This window comes from Macaca thibetana, chromosome 3 (genome assembly GCF_024542745.1).
Source record: "Macaca thibetana thibetana isolate TM-01 chromosome 3, ASM2454274v1, whole genome shotgun sequence".
NCBI lineage: Eukaryota > Metazoa > Chordata > Mammalia > Primates > Cercopithecidae > Macaca > Macaca thibetana.
Genome location: NC_065580.1, coordinates 69621823 through 69647321, shown reverse-complemented (window position 1 = coordinate 69647321; position 25499 = coordinate 69621823). Strand labels below are relative to the sequence as shown.

The 25499-nt window shown below is 37.7% G+C and overlaps 1 protein-coding gene across 3 annotated transcripts; it reads right to left on the bottom strand.

The window, feature by feature from the left end:
- Positions 1–11482: 11482 nt before the first annotated feature.
- On the bottom strand, positions 11483–21892 carry STEAP1 (STEAP family member 1). 3 transcript variants are annotated; one of them, XM_050785327.1, is made up of 5 exons: positions 21726–21892; positions 16408–16522; positions 14968–15480; positions 14210–14374; positions 11483–11833 (listed from the first exon to the last, which is right to left on the bottom strand). In XM_050785327.1, exons 2-5 carry the CDS (start codon positions 16489–16491, stop codon positions 11576–11578), a joined length of 1020 nt encoding a protein of 339 aa, XP_050641284.1. In that variant the 5' UTR covers positions 16492–16522; positions 21726–21892; the 3' UTR covers positions 11483–11575. The 3 variants fall into 3 exon arrangements, with proteins under 3 accessions (XP_050641284.1, XP_050641285.1, XP_050641286.1); XM_050785328.1 differs by lacking the exon at positions 21726–21892 and adding an exon at positions 21582–21700; XM_050785329.1 differs by lacking the exon at positions 21726–21892 and adding an exon at positions 18110–19209.
- Positions 21893–25499: the final 3607 nt, after the last annotated feature.

Sequence of the window (25499 nt, the reverse complement as noted above, 5' to 3'; positions counted from 1 at the left end):
GCCCTAAGCATAACATCCTAGCTCTTCAACACTGAGATCTTGTCCAGTCAGTTATTCCCTGGTCCAGTGGAGGTGCAGGAGGGGATTTTGATCCTAAGAAAACCAACAAGTTTCTTACCATTACAATTTTGGCACCTATGTTTTGTTCCCCTCTTCTTCCTGTTTAATGTTGTTCAGCAATAGGAACATTTTGCTGAGGGAGGCCTCATTTCAGTGGGGTCATGCCTCTGGGCAAGAGATTAGAGTGTTCAGGTGACCTCATCAGTTTCTTCCAGCTCAATAATTTTATAGCTGCAGGAACTGGCAGCTTGTTGTTGGCACAGTTAAAATGGATACCCAATAATAATTCTCAGAATATAATATACTCAATAGCAATAAATGTGAGGACCTCAGCTGAAGAAGTAAAACTAGCTGAGAATAAGAAGGTACTGAACTTTAGCTTTGGGTCGTGTGCAATGGTCACAAGTGAGTGATTCATTAATTTATTAAAGCACAGGATTATTTTTCATAAATCAAAGATCAAATAATATATTACTTCTTCAAAGGGCCTCTTAAAAACACCTGGAAAAAATTACATGAAAAAAAGGACTTGTAATTAATGGAGTTAAACTTTACATTAAGTCCAAACTGGAAAAATGTTAACCCTTCTACTTTGAAAACAGGTTTTAGAAAAAAGGAGCTACTACTACATGTTGTTCATTTTCTTGGAAGAAAATTGTACAGTTAGTGTTACTAATGAAAATCACATAATTTTGTTATTAATTTGTATGTTGAATTTTATAGATTCCATACTTTTTTTTCCTTTTCTAAAATTTTATTAAGGGAAAAGGAAACAATAAATATGGTGGGATGTAATCACATATAATGCAGAACTGCCTCACGTGCTACTTAGGACCTGCCACAGAAAATCCCAGCAGCTATATCAGTAACGTTTCCTAATTTCAAAGTTATGCACACTGGACCCTGAGCAGCCCTGGAAGCCTGTAAGATCTGTTCTTTAAAAGTTTTGCAATTTCATTTTGAGGACACCCAAATATATAAGTATATTCTGGATTGTTTCTACACCTTTTAACTGCATAGTGATTGTATGTATAATCGTACTGACTTCTAGTGCTGAAGACTTTTTCTCCCATCAAAAGTTGGAGTAAAATTGTTCTGATACTTAATATTCACTAGACTAGAATTTCTTCATTTTTTCTAACATCAGTCCCTTGCTATACATTTATATTAAATCTCAAACCCAGACATTTGGAGGGAATTAATCAATTAAAATATAGTTTGGAATTGAAATTAGCATGAGCAGCAACATTCTCAGGATGCTTTTCTTTTTTGCGGGGGTGGGGGATGAACTCTCATTCTGTTGCCCAGTTTGGAGTGCAGTAGTGGCGTGATCTCATTTCACTGCAGCCTCTGCCTCCTTAATAGCTGGGATTACAAGCGTGTTTCACCATGCCCAGCTAATTTTTGTATTTTTTAGTAAAGACAGGGTTTTGCCATGTTGGTCAGGCTGGTCTCGAACTCCTGACCTCAAGTGATTCACCTACCTTGGCCTCCAAAAGTGCTGGGATTACAGGTTTGAGTGCCCAGCCTTAGGATGCTCTTTTGAACATTAATTCCAAGAATGTTAGATAAAGTGATATAGTCTACATTTTGCTTATGAGTTTTTATATTATTGTATCTGAAAATGTGGTAGAAATTTCGCTGTTCACAAATAAAAAGTAGACATTATTTATATGATTTATATTAATGGATGAAAAACTTTTAAATGAAATAGGTCTCTGAGGTGTTTGTTAAGAGAAACAAATTTATAAGTGTTGGTAAATTTTTTAAGCGTCATTTGTGGTTTTCTCTGAAGTGGGTTTAATGTTAACGTGTGCACTAAGTAACGTTTTCATGATATTAACTGTGTCCAGTTTTAAATTTTAAAATTTGTATAGGTACAAGAAGGTTATTTGATTTTTTGTGTCATATATTCACTTCATTTCTAATATTATGATACCATATTTTTGGAACAAATAAAGAGGAGTGATGGGAGGAATAGTATTTGAGACCTTACTGACTGGTTCTTGGGAGTGACTGTTAACATGGGTTGCAGTACTCTTTCTTTAGAATTTTTATTTATTTACTTTTTTGAGATTACATCTCGATCTGGCACCCAGGCTGGAGTTCAGTGGCACTACCTTGGATCACTGCAACCTCTGCCTCCCAGGTTTAAGCAATTCTCCTGCCTCAGCCTCCTGAGTAGCTGGGATTACAGGTGCCTGCCACCATGTCTGGCTAATTTTTGTATTTTTAGTAGAGAAGAGGTTTCACCGTGTTGGACAGGCTAGTCTTGAACTCCCGACCTCAAATGGTCTGCCCACTTCAGCTTTCCAAAGTGTTGAGATTACAGGCATGAGCCACCCCGCCTGACCACAATCCACTTTTAAATGGATTTATGGAAAAAGTACTGATTATAATTAAACTAAGCGGCATTTAGGTCACACATCTCATTCATCTGATCAGTGATCTGACAACCAACCTGACAGGGAAGAGTCACATCTTTTAGGGTTTCAGGAATCAGTGGGAGAGGCATGCTATGAAAGGGCATGTGAAGGAAGGCTGTGTTTTTGTGTCTGCAGGTATGCACTTGTACTATGTTGGGGGAGAGGTTTATGCCGAGTGTGCGAGTGACAGCAGCATCTTTGTGCAGAGTTGGAACTGCAACTATCAACACGGCTTCCACTCAGCCACTGTCCGCGAGATCCCCAGCGACTGCAGCCTCAAGCTCTTCAACAACCAGCTCTTTGCTCAGCTCCTGGCCCAGTCAGTTCACCATGGCTTTGAAGTCGTGTATGATGAGCTAAGAAGTGAACTACACATCTGAGTTTTGTTAAGGTAAGGAGTGCTTGCTATCACGTTATAAAATGTTCAGTTAAAACCAAACCAAAACAAAAAAGCACTCTGACTGATGTGGCAGTTCTGCAGTCAATTCAGATAGACAAAACCATTTTTTAAAAAATTCCATTGTTCTTAGGAGGAGTTCCTCTTTGAGTATGAACTGTCTTGTTTAGCAAAATATGAAAATTATTACACATTACTTTACTTTTTTTTTCTTGAGACAGAGTCTTGTTCTGTCGCCAGGCTGGAGTGTAGTGGCATGATCTCAGCTCACTGCAACTTCCGACTTCCGGGTTCAAGCGATTCTCCTGCCTCAGCCTCCCAAGTAACTGGGACTACAGGCACATCCCACCATGCCCAGCTAATTTTTGTATTTTTAGTAGAGATGGGTTTTCACCATGTTGACCAGGTGGTCTTGATCTCTTTTTTTATTTTACATAATTTTTATTAGTTTTCTTTGATTCTGGAGATATATATATATATAAAACCATATATATATATATAAAACCATATATATGTAACCATATATATATATATAACCATATATATATTTATACTTTAAGCTCTGGGGTACATGTGTGGAATGTGCAGGTTTATTACATAGGTATACACGTGCCATAGTGGTTTGCTGCACCTATCAACCTGTAATCTACATTAGGTATTTCTCCTAATGCTATCCCTCCCCCAGCCCCCCACCTCCTGACAGGCCCTTGTGTGTGATGTTCCCCTCTCTGTGTGCATGTATTCTTATTGTTCAACTCCCACTTATGAGTGAGAATATGAGGTGTTTGGTTTTCTGTTCTTGTGTTAGTTTGCTGAGAATGATGGTTTCCAGCTTCAGCTATGTCCCTGCAAAGAACATGAACTCATCCTTTTCTATGGCTGCATAGTATTCCATGGTGTATGTGTGCCACATTTTCTTTATCCAATCTATCATTGATGGGCATTTTGGTTGGTTCCAAGTATTTGCTATTGTGAACAGTGCTGCAATAAACATACGTGTGCATGTGTCTTTATAGTAGAATGATTTATAATCCTTTGGGTATATACCCAGTAATGGGATTGCTAGGTCAAATGATATTTTTGGTTCTAGATCCTTGAGGAATCGCCACACTGTTTTCCACAATGGCTGAACTAATTTACACTCCCACCAACAGTGTAAAAGCGTTCCTATTTCTCCACATCCTCTCCAGAGTCTGTTGTTTCCTGACTTTTTAAGGATCGCCATTCTAACTGGCATGAGATGGTATCTCATTGTGGTTTTGATTTACATGTCTCCAGTGACCAGTGATGATGAGTCTTTTTTCGTATGTTTGTTGGCTGCATAAATGTCTTCTGTTGAGAAGTGTCTGCTCATATCCTTTGCCCGCGTTTTGGTGGGGTTGTTTGTTTTCTTGTAAATTTGTTTAAGTTCTTTGTCGATTCTGGATATTAGCCCTTTGTTAGATGGATAGATTGCAAAAATTTTCTCTCATTCTGTAGGTTGCCTGTTCACTCTGATGATAGCTTCTTTCGCTGTGCAGAATCTCTTTGGTTTAATTGGATCCCATTTGTCTATTTTGGCCTTTGTTGCCATTGCTTTTGGTGTTTTAGTCATGAAGTCCATGCCCAAGCCTGTGTCCTGAATGGTATTGCCTAGGTTTTCTTCTAGGGTTTTTATGGTTTTAGGTCTTATGTTTAAGTTTTTAATCCATCTTGAGTTAATTTTTTATAAGGTAAGAGGAAGGGATCCAGTTTCAGCTTTCTGCATATGGCTAGCCAGTTTTCCAAACACCATTTATTAAATAGGAATCCTTTCCACATTGCTTGTTTTTGTCGAGTTTGTCAAAGATCAGATGGTTGTAGATGTGCGCCATTATTTCTGAGGCCTCTGCTCTGTTCAATTAGTCTATATATCTGTTTTGGTACAAGTACCATGCTGTTATGGTTACTATAGCCTTGCAGTATGGTTTGAAGTCAGGTAGTGTGATGCCTCCAGCTTTGTTGTTTTGGTTTAGAATTGTCTTGGCTATGTGGGCTCTTTTTTGGTTCCATATGAAATTTAAAGTAGTTTTTTCCAATTCTGTGAAGAAAGTCAATGGTAGCTTGATGGGAATAGCATTGAATCTATAAATTACCTTGGAAAGTATGGCAATTTTCATGATATTGATTCTCCCTATCCATGAGCATGGAATATTCTTCCATTTGTTTGTGTCCTCTCTTATTTCCTCAAGCAATGGTTTGTAGTTCTCTTTGAAGAGGTCCTTCACATCCCTTGTAAGTTGGATTCCTAGATATTTTATTCTCTTTGTAGCAATTGTGAATGGGAGTTCACTCATGGTTTGGCTCTCTATTTGTCTGTTATTGGCATATAGGAATGTTTGTGGTTTTTGCACATTGATTTTGTATCCTAAGAGTTTGCTGAAGTTGCTTATCAGCTTAAGGAGATTTGGGGCTGAGATGATGGGGTTTTCTAAATATACAATCATATCATCTGCAAACAGAGACAATTTGACTTCCTCTTTTCCTAATTGAATACCCTTTATTTCTTTCTCTTGCCTGATTGCCCTGGCCAGAATTTCCAATACCATGTTGAACAGGAGTGGTAAGAGAGGGCATCCTTGTCTTGTGCCGGTTTTCAAAGAGAATGCTTCCAGCTTTTGCCCATTCAGTATGATATTGACTGTGGGTTTGTCATAAATAGCTCTTATTATTTTGAGATACTTCCCATCAATACCCAGTTTATTGAGAGTTTTTAGCATGAAGGGCTGTTGAATTTTGTCAAAGGCCTTTTCTGCATCTAATGAGATAATCATGTGGTTTTTGCCATTGGTTCTGTTTATGTGATGGATTACATTTATCGCTTTGCGTATGTTGAACCAGCCTTGCATCCCAGAGATGAAGCCAACTTGATTGCGGTGGATAAGCTTTTTGATGTGCTGCTGGTTTTGGTTTGCCAGTATTTTATTGAGGATTTTTGCATTGATGAACATCAGGGATATTGGCCTGAAATTTTCTTTTTTTGTTTTGTCTCTGCCAGGTTTTGGTATCAGGATGATGCTGGCCTCATAAAATGAGTTAGGGAGGATTCCCTCTTTTTCTATTGTTTGGAATAGTCTCAGAAGGAATGGTACCAGCTCCTCTTTGTACCTCTGGTAGAATTTGGCTGTGAATCTGTCTGGTCCTGGACTTCTTTTGGTTGGTAGGCTGTTGATTGCTGCCTCAATTTCAGAACTTGTTACTGGTCTATTCAGGGATTTGACTTCTTCCTGATTTAGTCTTGGGAGGGTGTATGTGTCCAGGAGCTTATCCATTTCTTCTAGATTTTCTGGTTTATTTACTTAGAAGTGTTTATAGTATTCTCTGATGGTAGTTTGGATTTCTGTGTGATCAGTGGTGATATCCCCTTTATCATTTTTTTATTGCATCTATTTGATTCTTCTGTCTTTTCCTCTTTATTAGTCTGGCTAGCAGTCCATCTATTTTGTTGATCTTTTCAAAAAAGCAGCTCCTGGATTGATTGATTTTTTTTGAAGGGTTTTTCATGTCTCTATCTCCTTCAGTTCTGCTCTAATCTTAGTTATTTCTTGTGTTCTGCTACTTTTTGAATTTGTTTGCTCTTGCTTATCTAGTTCTTTTAATTGTGATTTTAGGGTGTTAATTTTAGATCTTTCCTGCTTTCTCTTGTGGGCATTTAGCGCTATAAATTTCCCTCTACACACTGCTTCAAATGTGTCCCAGAGATTCTGGTACATTGTGTCTTTGTTCTAATTGGTTTCAAAGAACATCTTTATTTCTGCCTTCATTTTGTTATTTACCCAGTAGTCATTCAGAAATAGGTTGTTCAATTTCCATGTAGTTGTGTGGTTTTGAGTGAGTTTCTTAATCCTGAGTTCTAATTTGATTGCACTGTGTTCTGAGAGAGTGTTATGATTTCTGTTCTTTTACATTTGCTGGGGAGTGTTTTACTTCCAATTACGTGATCAACTTTAGAATAAGTGCGATGTGGTGCTCAGAAGAATGTATATTTTGTTGATTTGGGGTGGAGAGTTTTGTCAATGTCTATTAGGTCTGCTTGGTCCAGAACTGAGTTTAATTCCTGGATATCCTTGTTAATTTTCTGTCTCGTCAATATTTCTAATATTGACAGTGGGGTGTTAAAGTCTCCCACTATTACTGTGTGGGAGACTAAGTCTCTTTGAGGTCTCTAAGAACTTGCTTTATGAATCTGGGTGCTCCTCTATTTGGTACATGTATATTTAGGATGGTTAGCTCCTCTTGTAGCATTGATCCCTTTACCATTATGTAATGCCCTTGAAAGTCTGTTTTATCAGAGACTAGGATTGCAACCCCCGCTTCTTTTTTTTCTTTCCATTTGCTTGGTAAATATATTCTCCATCCCTTTATTTTGAGCCTATGTGTGTCTTTATATGTCAGATGGGTCTCCTGAATACAGCACACCGATGGGTCTTGACTCATCGTCTAATTTGCCAGTCTGTGTCTTTTAATTGGGGCATTTAGCCCATTTACATTTAAGGTTAATATTGTTACATTTAAGGTTAATATTGTTATATGTCAATTTGATCCTACCATTATGATGCTAGCTGGTTATTTTGCCCGTTAGCTGATGCAGTTTCTTCATAGTGTCAATGGTCTTTACAATTGGTATGTTTTTTCAGTGGCTGGTACTGGTTGTTCCTTTCCATGTTTAGTGCTTCCTTCAGGAGCTCTTATAAGACAGGCCTGGTAATGACAAAATCTCTCAGCATTTGCTTGTCTGTAAAGAATTTTATTTCTTCTCCATTTATGAAGCTTATTATGGCGGAATATGAAATTCTGAGTTGAAAATTCTTTTTTTTAAGAATATTGAATATTGGCTCCCAATCTCTTCTGACTTCTAGGGTTTTCTGCTGAGAGATCTGCTGTTAGTCTGATGGGCTTCCTTTTGTGGGTAACCCATCCTTTCTCTCTGGTTGCCCTTGACATTTTTTCCTTCATTTCAACCTTGGTGAATCTGATGATTACGTGTCTTGGGGTTGCTCTTATTGAAGAATATCTTTGTGGTGTTCTCTGTATTTCCTGAATTTAAATGTTGGCCTGCCTTGCTAGGTTGGGGAAGTTCTCCTGGATAATATCCTGAAGAGTGTTTCCAATTTGGTTCCATTCTTCCCATCACTTTCAGATACACCAATGAAATGTAGATTTGGTTTTTTCACATAGTCCCATATTTCGTGGCGGCTTTGTTTATTTCTTTTCACTCTTTTTTCTCTCATCTTATCTTCTCACTTTATTTCATTGAGTTGATCTTCAATATCTGACAGACTTTCTTTTGCTTGATTGATTCGGCTATTGATATTTGTGTATGCTTCACAAAGTTCTCGTGCTGTGTTTTTCAGCTCCATCAGGTCATTTCTGTTCTTCTTTAAACTGATTATTGTAGTTAGTAATTTGTCTAAGCTTTTTTCAAGGTTCTTAGCTTCCTTGCGTTGGGTTAGAACATGCTCCTTTAGCTTGGAGGAGTTTGTTATTTCCCACTTTCTGAAGCCTACTTCTGTCAATTCGTCAAACTCATTCTCTGTCCAGAGATTCCTGAATTTAAATTCAGAAGCTGGCAAGGAGTTTTGATCCTTTGGAGTAGAAGAGGGCTTCTGGTTTTTGGTATTTGCAGCCTTTTTGCGCTGGTTTCTCCTCATCAGAATCAGATATTTCTTTTTTGTTGCCATAAAACATTAAATGTAACTCATTATTAAAATAGTAAATATATCATTTTAACTTTTTTTTAAAAACCAAAGATAATAAAATCTCTATTGAGCAAATCTTTAAAGAAAATAAACTCCAGGTGGACTCACTTTGATCAGGAAGGAGAGCTCTGCTTGGAGAAGGAAGGCACTGGGCTCACAGCCAGCTGTTTTCCAGGTGCTGTTCCTTCTACTCCAGGAGGACCCTGTGCGTGTTATAGCAGTGACACTCATATCTATATTCATATCTATAATTATCCAGATATAAGTGTGTTGACTATATAAAAAGTTTTATTTAAAAAGCACCCTTTCAAAGGAGCAGGAAAAATACCTTTTCCTTTCTGCTTCCCAAACTATATGTCTTTCATAGTTATATTTGTGTACCCTGAAACTAAAAAAACACACTGTGTTCCTTAACAACTGAGATGATTGTAAACAGCACACAATGTACACAGCACACACTCTGTTTTTGTTTCGGTTAAAATACCTGTTCCTTCTGTGGAATTTTTCTATCCTGTTTAATGGTGTCATTCTTAAGTCATCCAATTTAAAAGAATCCTAGAAGCTCTACCTTAAATATCTTCCTCCCCCTTGTTCCTCATATTCTATTGTTCATGAATGACTAGAATTTCTATCTTCCTATCATATTTCATTAGCTCTCTTCTTTTATCTTCTTCTCTGTAATGACTTTCATTTGGGAATTTATTGTTGCTGCCCTGGAATATTACGGTTGTCTCCTTAAATATTTTTTTTTGTTTTATAACTTGCCTTCACCCTTTGCCCCTCACCATCAAATTAATCTCCTGGATAGTCTACAGGTAGATCTTTCTAGAATGCAAATCTAATAATGTTTAGTGCCTAAAATAATAATGTTTAGGAGCTCCCAAATAATGTTTAGTTCCTGTTTAAAGTTTTTAGTGGCTTCCCTACTCCCTAAAGGGCAAAACCCAAACTTAGTTTCATGTCATACAATGACCTTGACCTATCTATCCTTTGTCTATATGTAATCTGGTATTTCTTTCACATATTCTGTTGCAGCCACTCTAAGCTAGGTCTTCCAACACATCACATTACACCCTGCACTCCCATTCTGAGGAACTTTTACATACACAATATCCAGCTCAAATAGTTTATTTTTCTGGCTCAACCTTATACTTTCTTGACTTTGTTCTTGTAAACAGAACTGGTCATTCCTTCCTAAGTGATACCAGTACACTTAGACTCCTTTGGCGTACTAAAATTTTTCTTCCCCATGACTGTGAGTAGAGACTAGATCATTTCTATCTGGCTATATCCTCTGTTTAGCACTGATCTGGCATATGGAATATGCTCTATAGATGTTAGTGGAGTGAGCAGAAGAAAATCCAAGTTTATACCAGAACATTGTAATTGTTATTTTAAAGACAATTTTTATTGTTTTATTTGGCTCATAATATTACCCAATCATTGTAAAAATTTCAGAAAAGCTACAAAGAGTGAATGGTTTAGTTCTTACCAATCTATGAGTAAAAGTGGAATCTAGATGTTTTGTGCCTTGCTTTTAAGGCCCTTGTTGATTCCCTTTCTCCTATAACTAGGAATTCTCAAAAAGGTATATTCTGTGTTTCTGAATGGCCTGTTGTTGCTTGTTACCATGGCTGACAAGACAGGGCTCCAATAATCAAGCCAGAACTCGGCTGTTGTCCCTGAAAGCTTCACTGAGGTGCCACTTCACCTGCAAACGGTTCCAAGCTGCAGCCTCTATAATGTGTTGGTACTAGGAAGGCTGAAACTTGATTTCTCCTTCTCAGTACTAGAGATGCTGACACTTTGCCATGCAGGTGAGACTATGGTACTTGACTGCTGCATCTCAGAGCTGGTTGATTATAGAATGACGTCATGCTTAGTTAAGTGGTCCCATAGTATGTTGTTCCCTTGATGAATCTGGTTTGCAATTCTAGAGTCCTAGATTTCTTTTTCTTTTACGCTTTTTTCTCAAGGGCACTCTTGTCTGCCCTGGTTCCAGTTCAGAATTGCTGCTCTCAAATCCTTTCTTCACTACTTGCAAACATATCTTTGTATGTCTGAACTCCAATAATGCAGAGTTCAAATTTGTGCCCAAGGAGGTTCCTTATCCCCCATCTAATAATCAATAATCATCCTTTGCAATAGAACAAAAAACAAAACACTGGACTCCACTTACTGAATCACCTAATTGTTTTTCCTAATTTGCACCATTAGCTGTATTGTCTTTAATAATAAATGGCTCACCACTATGAAAGATAAAGCTTGTGATTACTTTTGCTAATTATGAAAAACCTCTGAAGCTAACAGTTGCGTTAGCAAGTCCTGACAGTTAATGTATAGTTTGTTCTTTCAGGAAATGTTTTATGTTATGCTTTTACCAATGCACTAAAGTAAAACTGAATTGTACATGACTCAGGTGGAAATTATTGAATTTACTTTTTCTCCTGGATAGCCTGAGTTTCATTTTGCCTGGCTGTGTATCTGATATTACTCTGCTGCTTTACTTGCATAGATATAGTCTGAGTGTTTTTGGAGATAGGTGTTCCATTAGTAAAACCTGGGTACAGACAAAGGAAAGTTCTTTAACAATAGTAAATAAATGCTTATTATGCTTTTGTTGTAGATTCAGATAAAATAAACTTTTCATAGCTAATGATACCTGTATAATGGGTAGCAACAAGTGGTATTTCAAAGCCCTTGATTATTTATAATGCTACATAATCTGACAAATCAGATATGATTTTTTTGTCATGCTTACTCTTATCATAGAGAAAGTGGAAGAGATTCATATTAAAAGATTTTTTTTGCGTTGAATCAAATCTGCAAGGAAATATACATATTTCAAACTCATCACACATATACAAAGAGAAACATCAAGATCCTTGAATAATCATTTTATTAACAAATACAAACTTGAAATGTTGGTGATAAAATATATCAATACTGAATAAAAATGTGTGTAAACAGTAATTCTACAACTGGGAAGATATCTCCATTTTGTTAATTTTGGTGACGTCTTCCCAACCATGTCTAATCTTCAGTATCTTCTTCCTCAAGCATGGCAGGAATAGTATGCTTTTAAATATCAGGACAACAACTGGAAGGAAAACAGCTATCATAAAAGTTGGAGGTGTATACCATACAAATTGTTTCATATCTATCCACTTATTCCAGGCAAAAATCAATGCGTGTATTGTGGCCAGTAGAAGGGAAACAATTCCTAGCTTGCTCTGCAAGAGAAAAACAAAATTGGTGAAGATTGGTTCAATAAGAGTTTATCCCATCCTACCTCATCTGGATATACTCTGTTGCTTGGAAATCCTTTATCTATGATTGTTTTCCTATCACATTTCTCAACAATGTCCATTCACATCTTTATACTCTTTTTGCCTGTCCTCCTCACCTTACTTTTGGGTAATTTCTTGTCTCCAGGCTATCTAAGTGAACAAAATTCACAGCCTTTCTTTGAAGGCAGGTGATCAAAAACTCTGTCTACTCTTTCTCCACCATTTTGTACATCCCCTTATGATATTTACTTTCTGTGCTTTGTCTCTTGTGTATTTGTCTTAATTCTGCTATCACAAGACACCTAAAATCAGGGACTGAGTCTTACTTACAACAGGATCCCTGCAGAATCAACACAATGATTTGCACATTTTGATGCTCAATTAAATATAGGTAGACTGACTGAAGATTATAGCAAAAATCAATTTGACTTCAGTGATCTTTATCAATTGTGAAGGCGACTAATGTGATTCACTCTGATTTTGATAAATGAATAATGAAGTGAATGAACTTGGCCTATGTTTTTAAGAAATCAAATATTCTGATAACATGGAAATATATGAACAATTTTTTCAATGTCTGCACAAAATAGAGAGATCCAGAGATGTGATGAAACATTTCAGCTTGCATTGGGTTGCTTTGTCACTACGGAGATAAAGTTGCTTACAAATAGTTGTTCACCTATGTAATCTTAACAGTGTTCTGACAACAGCTCTTTTATATGACTTCTGACCTCTATTCACTTTACTGGAAATGTCATTAGCCTGCCAGAACAAATCTAACTCACAATTATTCAGGTGCATTCTTAAGTCCCAATGAATACCATCAAATAGCTAAGTTTATGTTTTCAGATATGAATCTCCAAGGTAACTTGTAGTGTAACCAGTTTTCAGATTTTAAGTGAAACATTTCTAGGTAACTACTTGAAAAACACATGTCATTGGTTGAAAATTAATTTTACCAAATGTGTATTGTATACTTATTATGGGCTAGGTATTGTGCATATAGTAGAATAGGCTCAGTTGTCAAGATGCAGTCTTAAATTCCTAAGTAAGTCTAAAAAGCAGTGTTCATCATATGTGTAACAGGCAGAGCAATGTATGAAGAAAGCTATTTAATGAGGACCAGAGAAATCCAATGGCTATCAGGCTGAACCTATAAAATTAGGAAACTCTGTGAGAATGTGGTATCAACTCTAAGCCACACTGGAATCATTCAGATGGAGGCATACTTTCCAGCCTAATCAGATGCCTAATAAAGTGTTAGAGTATACGTGTGGACATGTAGAAGGGATAGTTGGGAATGTCTGACCTTGTGGAAATTTCCAAAGATGTCTACCCATAAAAGGTAACTGGCAGTGTTTATGACTGAATTAAATTTAGTCCTTTGAACCTTGTCACACAAGGATCCCCGAGTGAATTCTGGTGCATCACTGTTTTTATGGATAATCTACCACCAGAATATAAACTTCAGTAAATCTGAGATAGTTTTAAAATTCCAAGAATATTTATAAACTTCAAGTGAGTAAGCTATATAAAATGTAAGCTGGAAAAAGCAGCCATTGAAATGAGATACTAGAATGTCTTTGGTAGATAAAACTCTATTATTTCAAGGAGAGTTTTTGTTTCTGGAAAGTGCTAAGTTGTGTAACATAAAAGGCATTACTAAATTCAGGTGACAAGTAAAAGAATATTTTTATTTTTAAAGAACTAATAAACCATGCATATTGGATTCCTAAAATGTCACATTAGATGGGTAGCAAATTGTCTAACAAGTTTCAAATATTAGAATGAGCAGGCTAAGCGTGATGGCTTACGACTGTCATCCCAGCACTTTGGGAGGCCGAGGTGGGAGGATCATTTGAGGTCAGGAGATCGAGACCAGCCTGGCCAACATGGGGAAACCCTGTCTCTACTAAAAATACAAAAATTAGCTGGGCATAGTGATGGGTGCCTGTAATCCCAGCTACTCAGGAGGCTGAGGCAGGAGAATCACCTGAACCCAGGAGGTGCAGGTTACAGTGAGCCGAGATCGTGCCACTGTATTCCAGCATGGGCAACAGAGCAAGACTTCATCTCAAAAAAAAAAAAAAAAAAAAAAAAAAAGAATATTTTAATGCCTTTTATTTATGTCTAGGAAACATTTGTCCTAATTGAAGCAATAGGGAAAACAACAGGAGAGCACATTACTAATTGGAACAAGTACAAGATCTTTGCTATTGAAAAACATTTGTTATTTTTTATGGGATAAAGTCAACATATTCAATATCATAAGCACAAAAAGAAGATTCACCTCTTAGGGTTATTTTATATATTATTTACCTGAATATAGTGAAATTCTCTCCATGTCAAAGAGTCACTCACAGATGGAATTGATGTCACAGCCAACAGAGCCAGTATTGCCAGTCCCACAATCCCCAGAGACACATAAATCTCCATTCTCCAAACATCATGCTCAATCCAGGCATCTTCTTTATTTTGTTGGACCTACCAGAAGGTAAATAAAGAAAAAAGAAATGCAAACAACAGTTATTTCCTGAATATGAATCTCCTTCTATACTCTTCCCTGTGTCTACTATGAAGCCCTGATAACAGGTCTCTACAAATTTATGACTTTTTCTTTCTTTTTTTTTGCACTCCTCTAAGACAAATGACATAGGAGCTATCACTTTTTTTCTTGAATGCAATATTTCCATAATCTGTTAATTTTCTAATAATTATTTGACGGTTTACTTGAATAGAACTGCAATGTGCATGCATATGTGGTAAACAAGAAGAACAACAGTATTAAAAAGTAATCTTGTGAGGGTGGTAGAAGTTTGAAATGTGGCCTTGTCCATGAACAAAATGTTTCTTATGTTGCTAAAGTTGTACCTTATTTTCAGTTTAAAAAACATTTCTCAATATAAAACAGTCTGACAACCAAGCCCTAGTGAAATTATAATAAAAATTTTAAAATAGATGACTTTTCAACACAGAGTTTCAACAGGGTTGGGGTATTGATATTACAATGAGAAATGATTGATTTGTTAGGTGACTTAGACTTTTTATTAGTAACAGTGTCAGCATTGTCATCTTACCTGTTGATATGCCCAGTTTAGCAACTTGTATCTGTAGGATCGCCTCATTGGGTAAGACAGACTATAAATTGCATGCAGTACAGCAAAAAAGAAACTGAGAAGCCCAAACTGCTTTCTTGTTAACATCCACTTATCCAACCAATGTGGAAACTTCCTATACTTGGTTCCATTATGAAGTTGGACAATTGCTGCTATCACACCTGGCAGGTAAACCAATGCCAAGAGAGTGATGGAAACCATTGGCAAGACTTTGTTGATGACCAGGATTGGAATTTTATAAAAATATTGTTGATGGGAAGTAGCTAAAGGGTGAATTACTTCCCTCAGAAGAGTGTAAAGAAAAGTCAGAGATGCTATAATAGCAGCTATTTTAATTGGCAAGTGCCATTGTGGAAAGAGTTCCTGTGTGTGCTGAAGTTCTGAAGGGCAGTCAAATTCATCAGCATGGGCTGTTTGGTGCAAATGCAAAAGCACAGGTCTTTTTAGCATGCTGGTCTCTCCTGTGTCCTTATGCTATAAAGGAAAGAAAATAAACATCTTAAAATTGAACAAAACAATGGGATCCCTTGAACTAATTACTTATTGCTCAATCATTGTGCTTCTCATTGAATAAGGGCATTCAGAATCTTGCTTTTGAACACTGGTTAGTTGAAGATAGCATAGTCTATGGAGCACTGAAAGACTTTTGTCTTTTGCACAAAAGAAATACATGCTTCAGATAGGTAAGACAGTTAACTTGAAAAATGAAATTATTTCATTTTATGCACACTGTTACTTTTATAAAGTATATGCTTATAATTTATTACTTTTCCCTATTAAAATTATTAAGATTGAATAAATAATTTCCGCTAAGACTTCCACTGAGATAATTTGGAAGAGTTTGGAACCAAAATTTTCTGCCACTTTTTCAGTCAAAAAATGTAGTAAGAAACACTTAATCCTGTGTTTAACCAAAAGTGAAAAAAGTGATTCTTATCCAAAAGTAGATTTATTTGGTTATACAGTGATTTGTCAATTTACTAGATGATCTCTTGGCAAGCTGCCATTGTATCTATGACAAAAATGCTTGCTTACAAAATTACTGTTAAATGGGCATTGATGACTTTTTTAAAACTTAGAACTATAGACTGTTAGAAAGAATTGGAAGGGACTTGGGGATGATCTGGTCCAAGGCTTGCATGGTATAGACAAACCAAGACCCCAGATTTTCAGTAACTTATTCAAGGTTATTCAGCTAAGTCCCTGAAAATCAGTGAAGGTACTATTTCTCTCACACATGCTACTCTGTCCTGCACAGTATCAGTGACAATAATACAAGTCCAGATATCAGCAGACTAGGGTGAAAAATCACTTTCATAACACTAGGAGATACAGAATGGCATCTCAATTATGTTTAAAGATGTAAATTTTTATTTATTATTGTTATTATTAATATTTTACCAAATAATCATCTTCTTCTAAATTTCTCCTAGGCTTCATTTTCCAAAGTTCTTCTTCGTTTGTGATGTCTTTTCTGCTTTCCATTAATTCTATAAAATAGTATGGCTTCAGTCACCTGTAAAAATAAAAATAATTACTTTCATGTCTATTCTACTTATGAAAATGTGAATGTTTGATGGAACAATATAAAAAATTTACTTGCTTAAAGACTAGAGTAGCAGATAAAGTACAATAAAAATTCAAATAGTGACTGATTTATACATTTAACTTCATATTATAATCTGTAAGAGTTTCAAACCAATGCCCTCTTATCAATGGTACCTGCTCTTTTTTATCCACTTATTTGTTCCATGAATAACCCAGGTGCCTGTATGGATTACAAAGGATCAGATGTTGCCCTTTACTTTAGGAAGATTTAACTTCAGGTTTCCATCTGGAGGAAAGCCAACTCCTTTCAATGGCAAATATAATTAGGAATGCATTATATTGAGAGTAATAATGTCATCAATGGAGGTTGGAGGTAGCTGATGTAAGATTTATGTTTAACAGAATTTTGGGGTTGACACTGGAGTCTGAAACAGTATTTTCAGAGTACCACTTTTCCTTTGGAGTAAGAGGTTGGTCTTTGTTTGGAAGATGTGAAGATGTGAAGATGTGAATTGCTAGTATGTTTCCAGTGGAAGTGGTGAGTTGTGCTGCATTAATGATGTGCCCAGTCTTCTGGCCAACCCTGTGGAAAACAACTTTTCAAATTTCTCACTTGATAAAAGAATCTTTTCCTTAGCAAACTCACAGATTCTCATCCAGGATTGGTGTAACATTTTTTAGGGAAAGTAAACATATGTCACAGTATTATTCATTGTTTTTATTAGTTCTGAATTTGTTTCCAGAGGAATACATCTTCAATTTACACTTTATGAAATTCAATGAGAAAAACAGATTAGATATACAACAATTTGATTGACAGAAAACATTCCAAATGTTTCTGAATTTTAGAACACGTGTAGTACTGTTTTAGGTGGAAAGCTGTTTCCAGGAATAGTTTAAAATACAGTGATGTGTCACATAACATTTTGGTCAATGACTGTATATGTAACAGTGGTCCCATAAGATTATAATGGAGCAAAAAAATTCCTATTGCCTACTATTTACAATACTATACTTTTTATCATTATTGTGAAGTATACTCCTTCTACTTACAAAAAAAGAGCTAACTGTAAACAGCCCTAGGCAGTTCCTTCAGGTCTTCCAGAAGAAGGCATTGTTACCATAGAAGATGGCAGCTCACTGCCTGTTACTCCCCCTGAAGACCTTCCAGTGGGACAAAATGTAGAGGTGGAAGACAGTGATACTGATGATCCTGACCCTGGGTAGGCCTAGGCTAATGTGTGTGTGTGTGTCTTAGTTTCAACAAAAAGTCTAAAAAGAAAAAAAAAATTAGAAATAGAAAAGAAGCTTAAAGAATAAGTACATAAACAAAGAAAATATTTTGTATGGCTGTACAATGTGACTATGTTTTAAGCTAAGTGTTATTACAAAAGAGTAAAAAAAGTTAATAAAGTAAAAAAGTTACAGTAAGCTAATTTATTATTAAAGAAAATAATTTTTCCATAAATGTAGGGTAGCCTAAGTGTACAGCATTTATAAAGTCTATAGTAGTGTACAGTAATGTCCCAGGCCTTCACATTCACTCACTACTCACTCACTGACTCTCCCAGAGCAACTTCCAGTTCTGCAAGTTCCATTAACAGTAAGTGTCCTGTACAAAATAAACAATTTTTTATCTTTTATACTATATATGTATGTTTACTATACCTTTTCTATGTTCAGATACACAAATACTTACCATTGTGTTTCAGCTGCCCACAGTACTTAGCACAGTAACACCCTATACAGATTAGTAGCCTAGAAACAATAGACTATACCATCTAGCCTAAGTAGGCAGGAGGCGGTATCAAGTACACTCTATGATGTTTCCTCAACAATGAAATCCTGCCTTAAAATTAATTTCTCAGAATGTATCCTGTCATAAAGAGACATGACTGTTCTCAAAACATTCTCCAAGTTTTAAAGGTTTAACCATAACAAAGAATAAAGAGTTGCTTTTACATATGCCGGCATTTTCTTTGTTGAGGTACTCGTGGAATATTTTCCAGATATTATCTATTTCCAAATTACAGAACATTCATGATGAAGATATTTGTTGTTTTAGTTTGCCCACATTCCTTTCTGATTTAAAACATTTCCTCCATTTGGAGAAATGCCCGTCCCTCCCTCCAATATGATTTTGGGAGGTTGCACAAAATAGTAACGCCCATCCCCTGGTCACAGAAGTGGGTATATGAGTCAGGCCTGGGCAATCAGTTTCCTATTCTCCCACTGCCATCTTAGGGATGGCACAGAATCCTACTTAAACCATGGTCATTCTGTGATATTTATATGTGGAAGTGGAAGAGAGAGATGAGATGTTTTTAACATTTTGTTAAGATAGGACAGTATGAGCCTGCCATGCTTTTTTCTCCATGCTCTAAGAAGGAAGATGTTTTCATTAGAAAAGAAGAAAGCCAACACGGAAGCAGAACAAGTGGAGGAAGACATAGAAGAGTCCTGCTGGCATATTTCAGTGTTTACAGTCCCTGAGACTAGATCCTGAATTTTTCAGTTAAGACAGTCAACATATTCCCTTTTTTTGGTTGTTTAAGTTAGTGTGATTTGGGTGTTCACCACTGGCACGCAAAAGAATTCTGAGTAAAGCATATGCCAGTCATCAAGTATTTATGAACCCAACTCTGTGATCAACATTAAAGAGGAAAAACAGAAATGACACTCATGCCTGCTCTGGAGGAAATGACACTCTGTCTCCTTAAGAAGCATTATTCCAAGTGATTTGGTGACTTAACCAAGTGTATCTGGCTGTTCTCGCACTGCGAGAAAGAAATACCCGAGACTGGGTAATGATGATAAAGAAAGGAGATTTAATTGGCTCATGGTTCCATAGGCCATACAGGAAGCATGGCAACATCTGCTTCAGGGGAGGCCTCAGAGGTATTATATTCATGGCGGAAGGTGAAGTGGGAGCAGGCGTCTTACATTATCACAGCGGTCCCCAACCCTTTTGGCACCGGAGACTGGTTTCGTGGAAGATAATTCTTCCAAGTGGGGGAAGGGGGATAGGGTTTCGAGGTGAAACTGTTCTACCTCAGATCATCAGGCAATAGTTAGATTCTCGTAAGGAGCGCACAACCTAGATCCCTTGCATGTGCAGTTTGCAATAGGGTTCGTGCACTTAATGAGAATCTAATGCCACCGTTCATCTGACAGGAGGTGGAGCTCAGGCAGTAATGCTCGCTGGCCTGCTGCTCACCTCCTGCTGTGCAGCCCAGTTCCTAACAGGCCACTGATACCAGTCTACGGCCAGGGGGTTGGGCAGCCCTGCACTAACGTGACACCACCACCAAGGGCGGGATGGTGTTAAACCATGAGAAACTGCTCCCATGGTCCAATCACCTCCCACCAGACCCCAGCTCCAGCACTGGGGGTTATATTTCAACATGAGATCTGAGAGGGCGACACAGCTCCAAACCATATCACCAACATAATAGTTTGTGGGGTGAGGGAGGGAGGTGCTAGGAATGGAAGTGTCACCTACTATAATCAAATGTAAGAAATAATTCACTATGTTTAGAAGATGTTTTAACTTTGAGAGTTGCAGGATGGTAACAAATTAATCTACATTTATTCAATATGAATTCATTAACTATATTGTGAACAACAATGTAAGGCAGGAGAAATACAAAGTTAAATGAGATAAAGCCTCTGTTCCGAAAAACCCTGAGGTCTAGAAGAGAAGGTAGGCATTTCAACAAGTAACTGCATGGTAGAGCGATGTATCCTAGAGGAGGATAAAGTTTTATAGGCAGATAGTGGCATGGGAAGGGAAGCAGAGGAAAAGGCTGAGGGCTGTCTTCTAGACCCAGTCCTGGGGTAGCTAGCAGGTTGGCAGTGTTTGCTGACTGCTGGCCACTGCAAACGGAGTCTGGGTGGAAAACCAGAGTGGCCCTGGAGAGTTACCCAGTCATTTGTCTGCATGGTAAGGAGACCACACTCAAGAGCAAAGCCAAGGAAAAGCCCATGACAGTGAGGGAGCTTGTTGACTGGGTGGTCCACAGTCAGTTCTATGCCCATAAACCAGGAAAATAAACTATGAGTCAAATAAATTTGTTAGTTTCCATCAGACATTAACCAAAATGTAATTTAAGTTCTACAGTAAAATCTTTTCATAAAAAGAAAAATAACGGAAAACCTAGTGTTAAAATGTTAGGAACTCCAGAATTCGACCCAAAGTTCTCTTCCACCCCCTTTTAAAAAAGTGAAGCATATTTCTAAAGCGACTGCTGTTTTGCTGTACCAGGATGGCTGCCCTGGTGTTCCTAAATGTTGGCACAGACCAACTGACTCATGTTTATGTCCCACAGTTGAGAATATGAAGAAGCCCAATGACTAGAATACACTGTGGGTTGCATTGCATTTCCAACCTTTTATACTTTCAAGTGCACACTTGTTTTACATTTAACTAAGTGGAGTTTTTTTTTTTTTCCCCACTGCGCTGTTTTTCTTTTTAAGCATTGCTTTCTCTCTATGCTTAACATTCATGTTAAATGAATAACCTTTTATTACGTGTCAGGATGTGGAGGGAAATGTATTTTACAAAAGTAACAAAGTTAAGAAATTTGGAAGTGTACAAAAATTTGTCTACAAACTCCTTCCAGTGGATTTGACCAGAATTACATACTTAAAGCCTTGACTGACTATTTTGGAGAGAACCTGAACCCCACCCAGATCCTAAAAGAGTAGGGCCAGTGTTCTAAGGACTAAAAATGAAAACTCTGTTACCAGGAAACCCGAAGACAAGAAGTAGCACGATTTTAAGTACTGTGCACCAATCATTCGTCAATGCCCAGCAAACTCTGGCGACTTTGCCACGTTAAAAAACTTGACATCAAAATGCAACCTGAGCACAAACTTAATAATCTATCACAACCTTAAGCCCCTAGCGAAAAGGCTTCCTGTGAGTCCCTGGCTCCCCGCAACCCCCGGCCCGGCCACAACCCAGCTGGGCTGGAAGGCAGCGCGTCCCGGAGCCGCGCATAAGGGGAGAATTGAGCAACGCTCACCCAGGAGGGCCGCCGTCCGGGTCCCGAGAAGGCGTGCGACCCACTACACCCCTCCCAAGACTGGAAGCCGGCGCCCAGCCTTGCAGGGACACGCGGGCAGACTCGAGGAGCAAGCGGCCAGTGAGAACGATTCAAGGGACTCACCCACTCCTCGCCGTAGCTTGACCGTGAGTCTCGGCTGCCGCTGCTGCCCGGAGGTGCCGGCCCCACGCGGCGCCTGAGCCTCCAGAGCGCGGAGCCTCCACGCCTGCTGCAGGCCCCGCCTCCTTGTCAGTTGAGCGTCCAGCGCCACCTGCTGGCGCCCGGCGTCCTCAGGGTTCGGGACCATCCTGGAGGCTAAGACTCCCCAAGTCGCACTCCGATCTCTCCGTTTCCTCTCAAACGCCCTGTGCCCTGCCCTTGAGGTCTGTTCCGCGCCCTCCAACCCTTCGCCTTTTGTTTAATCTCCACTAAGGAACGTTGTGCATTTCTCTAGAGCAGTGGTTCTCAAACTTTAGCGTGTATAAGAATTTACCCGGGGGCTTATTAAAACACCGAATGTTGGGCTGTCCACCCACAGTTTCCGGTTCAGTATGTCTGGGATGGGGCCTGAGACTCTCATTTCCAACAAGTTCACATGAGATATGGAAGCATTCCCAGATCACACTTTGAGATAGACCGTTTAGAGCTTACAAACCCTTCCCACACGTTAGCTTATTTATTTTTATTTTATTTTATTTTTTGAAACGGAGTCTCAGTCTGTCGCCCAGACTGGAGTGCAGTGGCGCGATCTCGGCTCACTGCAACCTCCGGACCCGGGTTCAAGCGATTCTCCTGCCTCAGCCTCCCGAGTAGCTGGGATTACAGGCGCCTGCCACCTCGCCCGTCTAATTTTTGTATTTTTAGTAGAGACGGGGTTTCACCATCTTGGCCAGGCTGGTCCTGAACTCCTGACCTCGTGATCCACCCGCCTCGGCCTCCCAAAGTGCTGGGATTACAGGCGTGAGCCACCAAGCCCAGCCTGCTTATTTAAAACCTAACAGCCCGTCCTGAAATGGCTGTGACTGACAGTTTGAGGAATCCGAAGCTGATTTTCTGAGAGTGCCTTGCTCCCTAAATTGTTCAAATTGTGTACCTTTAATAGCACAAACCCTGCTCCCCAGCCGGAAAAAAACCTTAAACCCCACGTTTACTCTGTCCCTCCCTTCCTTGCCTCAACTTTTAAGTGCAGCTTCCCATATCCTAGCTCAACAAAGTATTCCAAACCTAAAGTAAAGTTAACTGTTAATATCCAAAGTTTTGGAAAAAGACAACTTGAGCAGGGGATTTACTTCTCTCCGTTGGAACCAGCCTCAGGGTAGTGTCTGAGACATGAATTGCAAAATTCCGGGGATTTGGTATACAACATTCTCAGGACTAAGCTGAGTAGAAAACGCAAAGGAAAATAAACGCTCAACCACATTTTCCATGATTGTTTTTTATTCAACTGCTAGGGCACCGAAGACTCTTCATGTTTTGATATAAGTATTTTCTGTAGTCACTGACTTTCCATGGATTATTTTAAAACCCTTTGAAGATTAAATTACCGTGGACTGACCCCTTGTGGTGGAAATAGAATCTTACACCTGTTGTTTCTAGTGAAACTAGAAAATAATTTAAGTTTTAGAAAAAAAATCTGTGTAATCTTTGTATATGTAGCACAGACTACAAAGAATTAAGACTTTTTAACTGTGTCTAAGCATTGTTGAGTTTTAAAAGTGATCATGGGTCTTAAATGGTCAGACAAAACGATATGCTTTCATTGTTTAACATTTGGTAGAACAAAGGTCATTCTCTTTTTCACAATCTATTTTCCGTATGAAAAGGGAAAAGAGTTATTGTGTTAACATAATAATATATGTTGATATTAACATGGTTATAAAGCAAGCTGCACTTAAAACTGCTTTTCCTTTTCTAATTAAAACATTTAAGATCAAACCCCAAATATTTTTGTTTTATAATTAGACTTTAGCAATTTTATTTCTGCACTTCTTATAAAAGTATTTTTTTTTGTCCAATATTTTAGTGTGGAGAATAAATACAGTATGTTCCAAAGTAAAATGATTAAAAGTGTAAGATAATTTACCAATTAGTTTGTAGATGTTATAAAAGCAACACAATATTCGATTAAGAAAAAAATGTTACTAAAAAGCTTTTATTGAGTTGCCAGGAGTTAGTATCATAGATGAACTATCTGCAATTTTTGCATACAAATAACCTGTAATTTGAGGTATGAGATAAAGAAAAATAATGTTTGTTGGGGGGCGGGTAATACAATGCCAGAGCATCTCAGAATGCTGAGTCAGCCTGTTTAGCACATACTTCTAAAAACAAGTGTGGCTTGTGGAAAGCCACATTATGCTATTACAAATGTTGAAAGGCAAGTTGCTAGTTTTGCTGTGACTCTAAACAACTAGAGGATTTCAAATGGGATTCAACCATGAGTTACAAATAAATTTGGATCTTTCCGAATATTCTGTAATAAACTTAAACTCTAGTGAGAGTGCATATTAACAAAGTGGACCTCGGTGTTATTTGAGGTCAAATACTAAATTGGTGACTTCATAGTAACATGCTGTGGAGAAAATATAATTTAGAATCTATGAGTATTTTTGTCTGACAAATAAGCAACCTAATCTTAGAACCTGATGAGACGACCATTTTAAAAGTAAATGAAATACTACGGTGTGAGAGATAAAATAAAATAAATCATACTACTAAAGAGAATCACAATGAGAAATAGACAGTAAATTTTAAGTGAATGACAAGAATTATGTTAAGCTTTTTCCTTTGGAAATCAAACTAACTCCTGAGGGGACAGCGATTCAAATAATGACCAACGCTATTTCCAAGTCTGCCTCTTATGAAAGAAGAATGGTCAGACTTTTATTTGAAACGACAGCAAAAATTACCTAGAGTTCAAGGAGAAATATTTTGTCAAAATAATTGTTTTAGGACAGACATGATAAAGCTTCACTGACCAAAATTTCTGATTCTGTTAACCTCCTGTGATACATTCTTTTTACTAGTTCAAGATCTACTGTAATCTTCAAAGTATGTGGTCAGTTTGTCCCTAGTGTCTGCATTTAAAAGTTGTTGGGGGTAGAGGGAAGGTCTGCTCTTGGGACTGGAGGTTTTAACTATTCTTCTGAATTCTTTCTCCCAAACTCCAAGTCCCTTGTTGCTCTTTCACCAAGACAGGCAACAGTAAACATATTTTCAGGTAGGTTGTAAGAGTAGGCGCTTCATTTCAAAGCTCACAGATCTCTGCCTGAGTACTGCTCAATGATGTTCAAAATGCTGTGATATATTCTATTGGCTTTAAATATGTAGTGATCTATGAAAAGACTAAAGTTCCTGGCAATGGTACCATATTAAGCCTTATCAGTTATTTACATCCTACTGTAAAGAATGTTTCAGCTTTTTCTGAAAGTACGTTCTGGCATGGAGAAAGAAATATCAGGATATCGAACACTTATACTACAAGGTTATGAAGGGGTTATACCTTAGAGAAAAAAGAAGGGTTAGGACCACAAGGACAAATTTTACCACCTTTATAATATTACTTATTCTAGGCAACTTCTCCCTGCCCCACATGTCCATATCAAACATTCCATGATAGTGAAATCAACTATCTTTAAACCTCTCTATCTTGGTTCTCTTTGTTATAGTAGCTTAGCTCATACACTACCTTGTTTGATCTAATATTATAGCACTTTTCAGAGTCTATCCATATTAGAGATTTTTATATGTGTTTATATTTCCCTCATTAAATTGTGAGCTCTAAAAGAGCAGAGACTTTGCCATTTTTATCTTTGCATCTCTTGTAAATTAGAGGTTGATGGAAGAGACTCAAAGTAAATGCTTGTGGAATGTAAGTTTAGCCCTAGGCTCCAGTGA

What these genes read in the sequence shown, in the direction of transcription:
- STEAP1 (XM_050785327.1), bottom strand. Translation starts at nt 16,491, where the DNA reads ATGGAAAGCAGAAAAGACATCACAAACGAAGAAGAACTTTGGAAAATG. An exon ending in TAGAAGAAGATGATTATTTG is followed by an intron (nt 15,481 to 16,407) that starts GTAAAATATTAA and finishes TTTCCTTTATAG; the next exon opens with CATAAGGACACAGGAGAGAC. An exon ending in GAGAATTTCACTATATTCAG is followed by an intron (nt 11,834 to 14,209) that starts GTAAATAATATA and finishes TTTCTCTTGCAG; the next exon opens with AGCAAGCTAGGAATTGTTTC.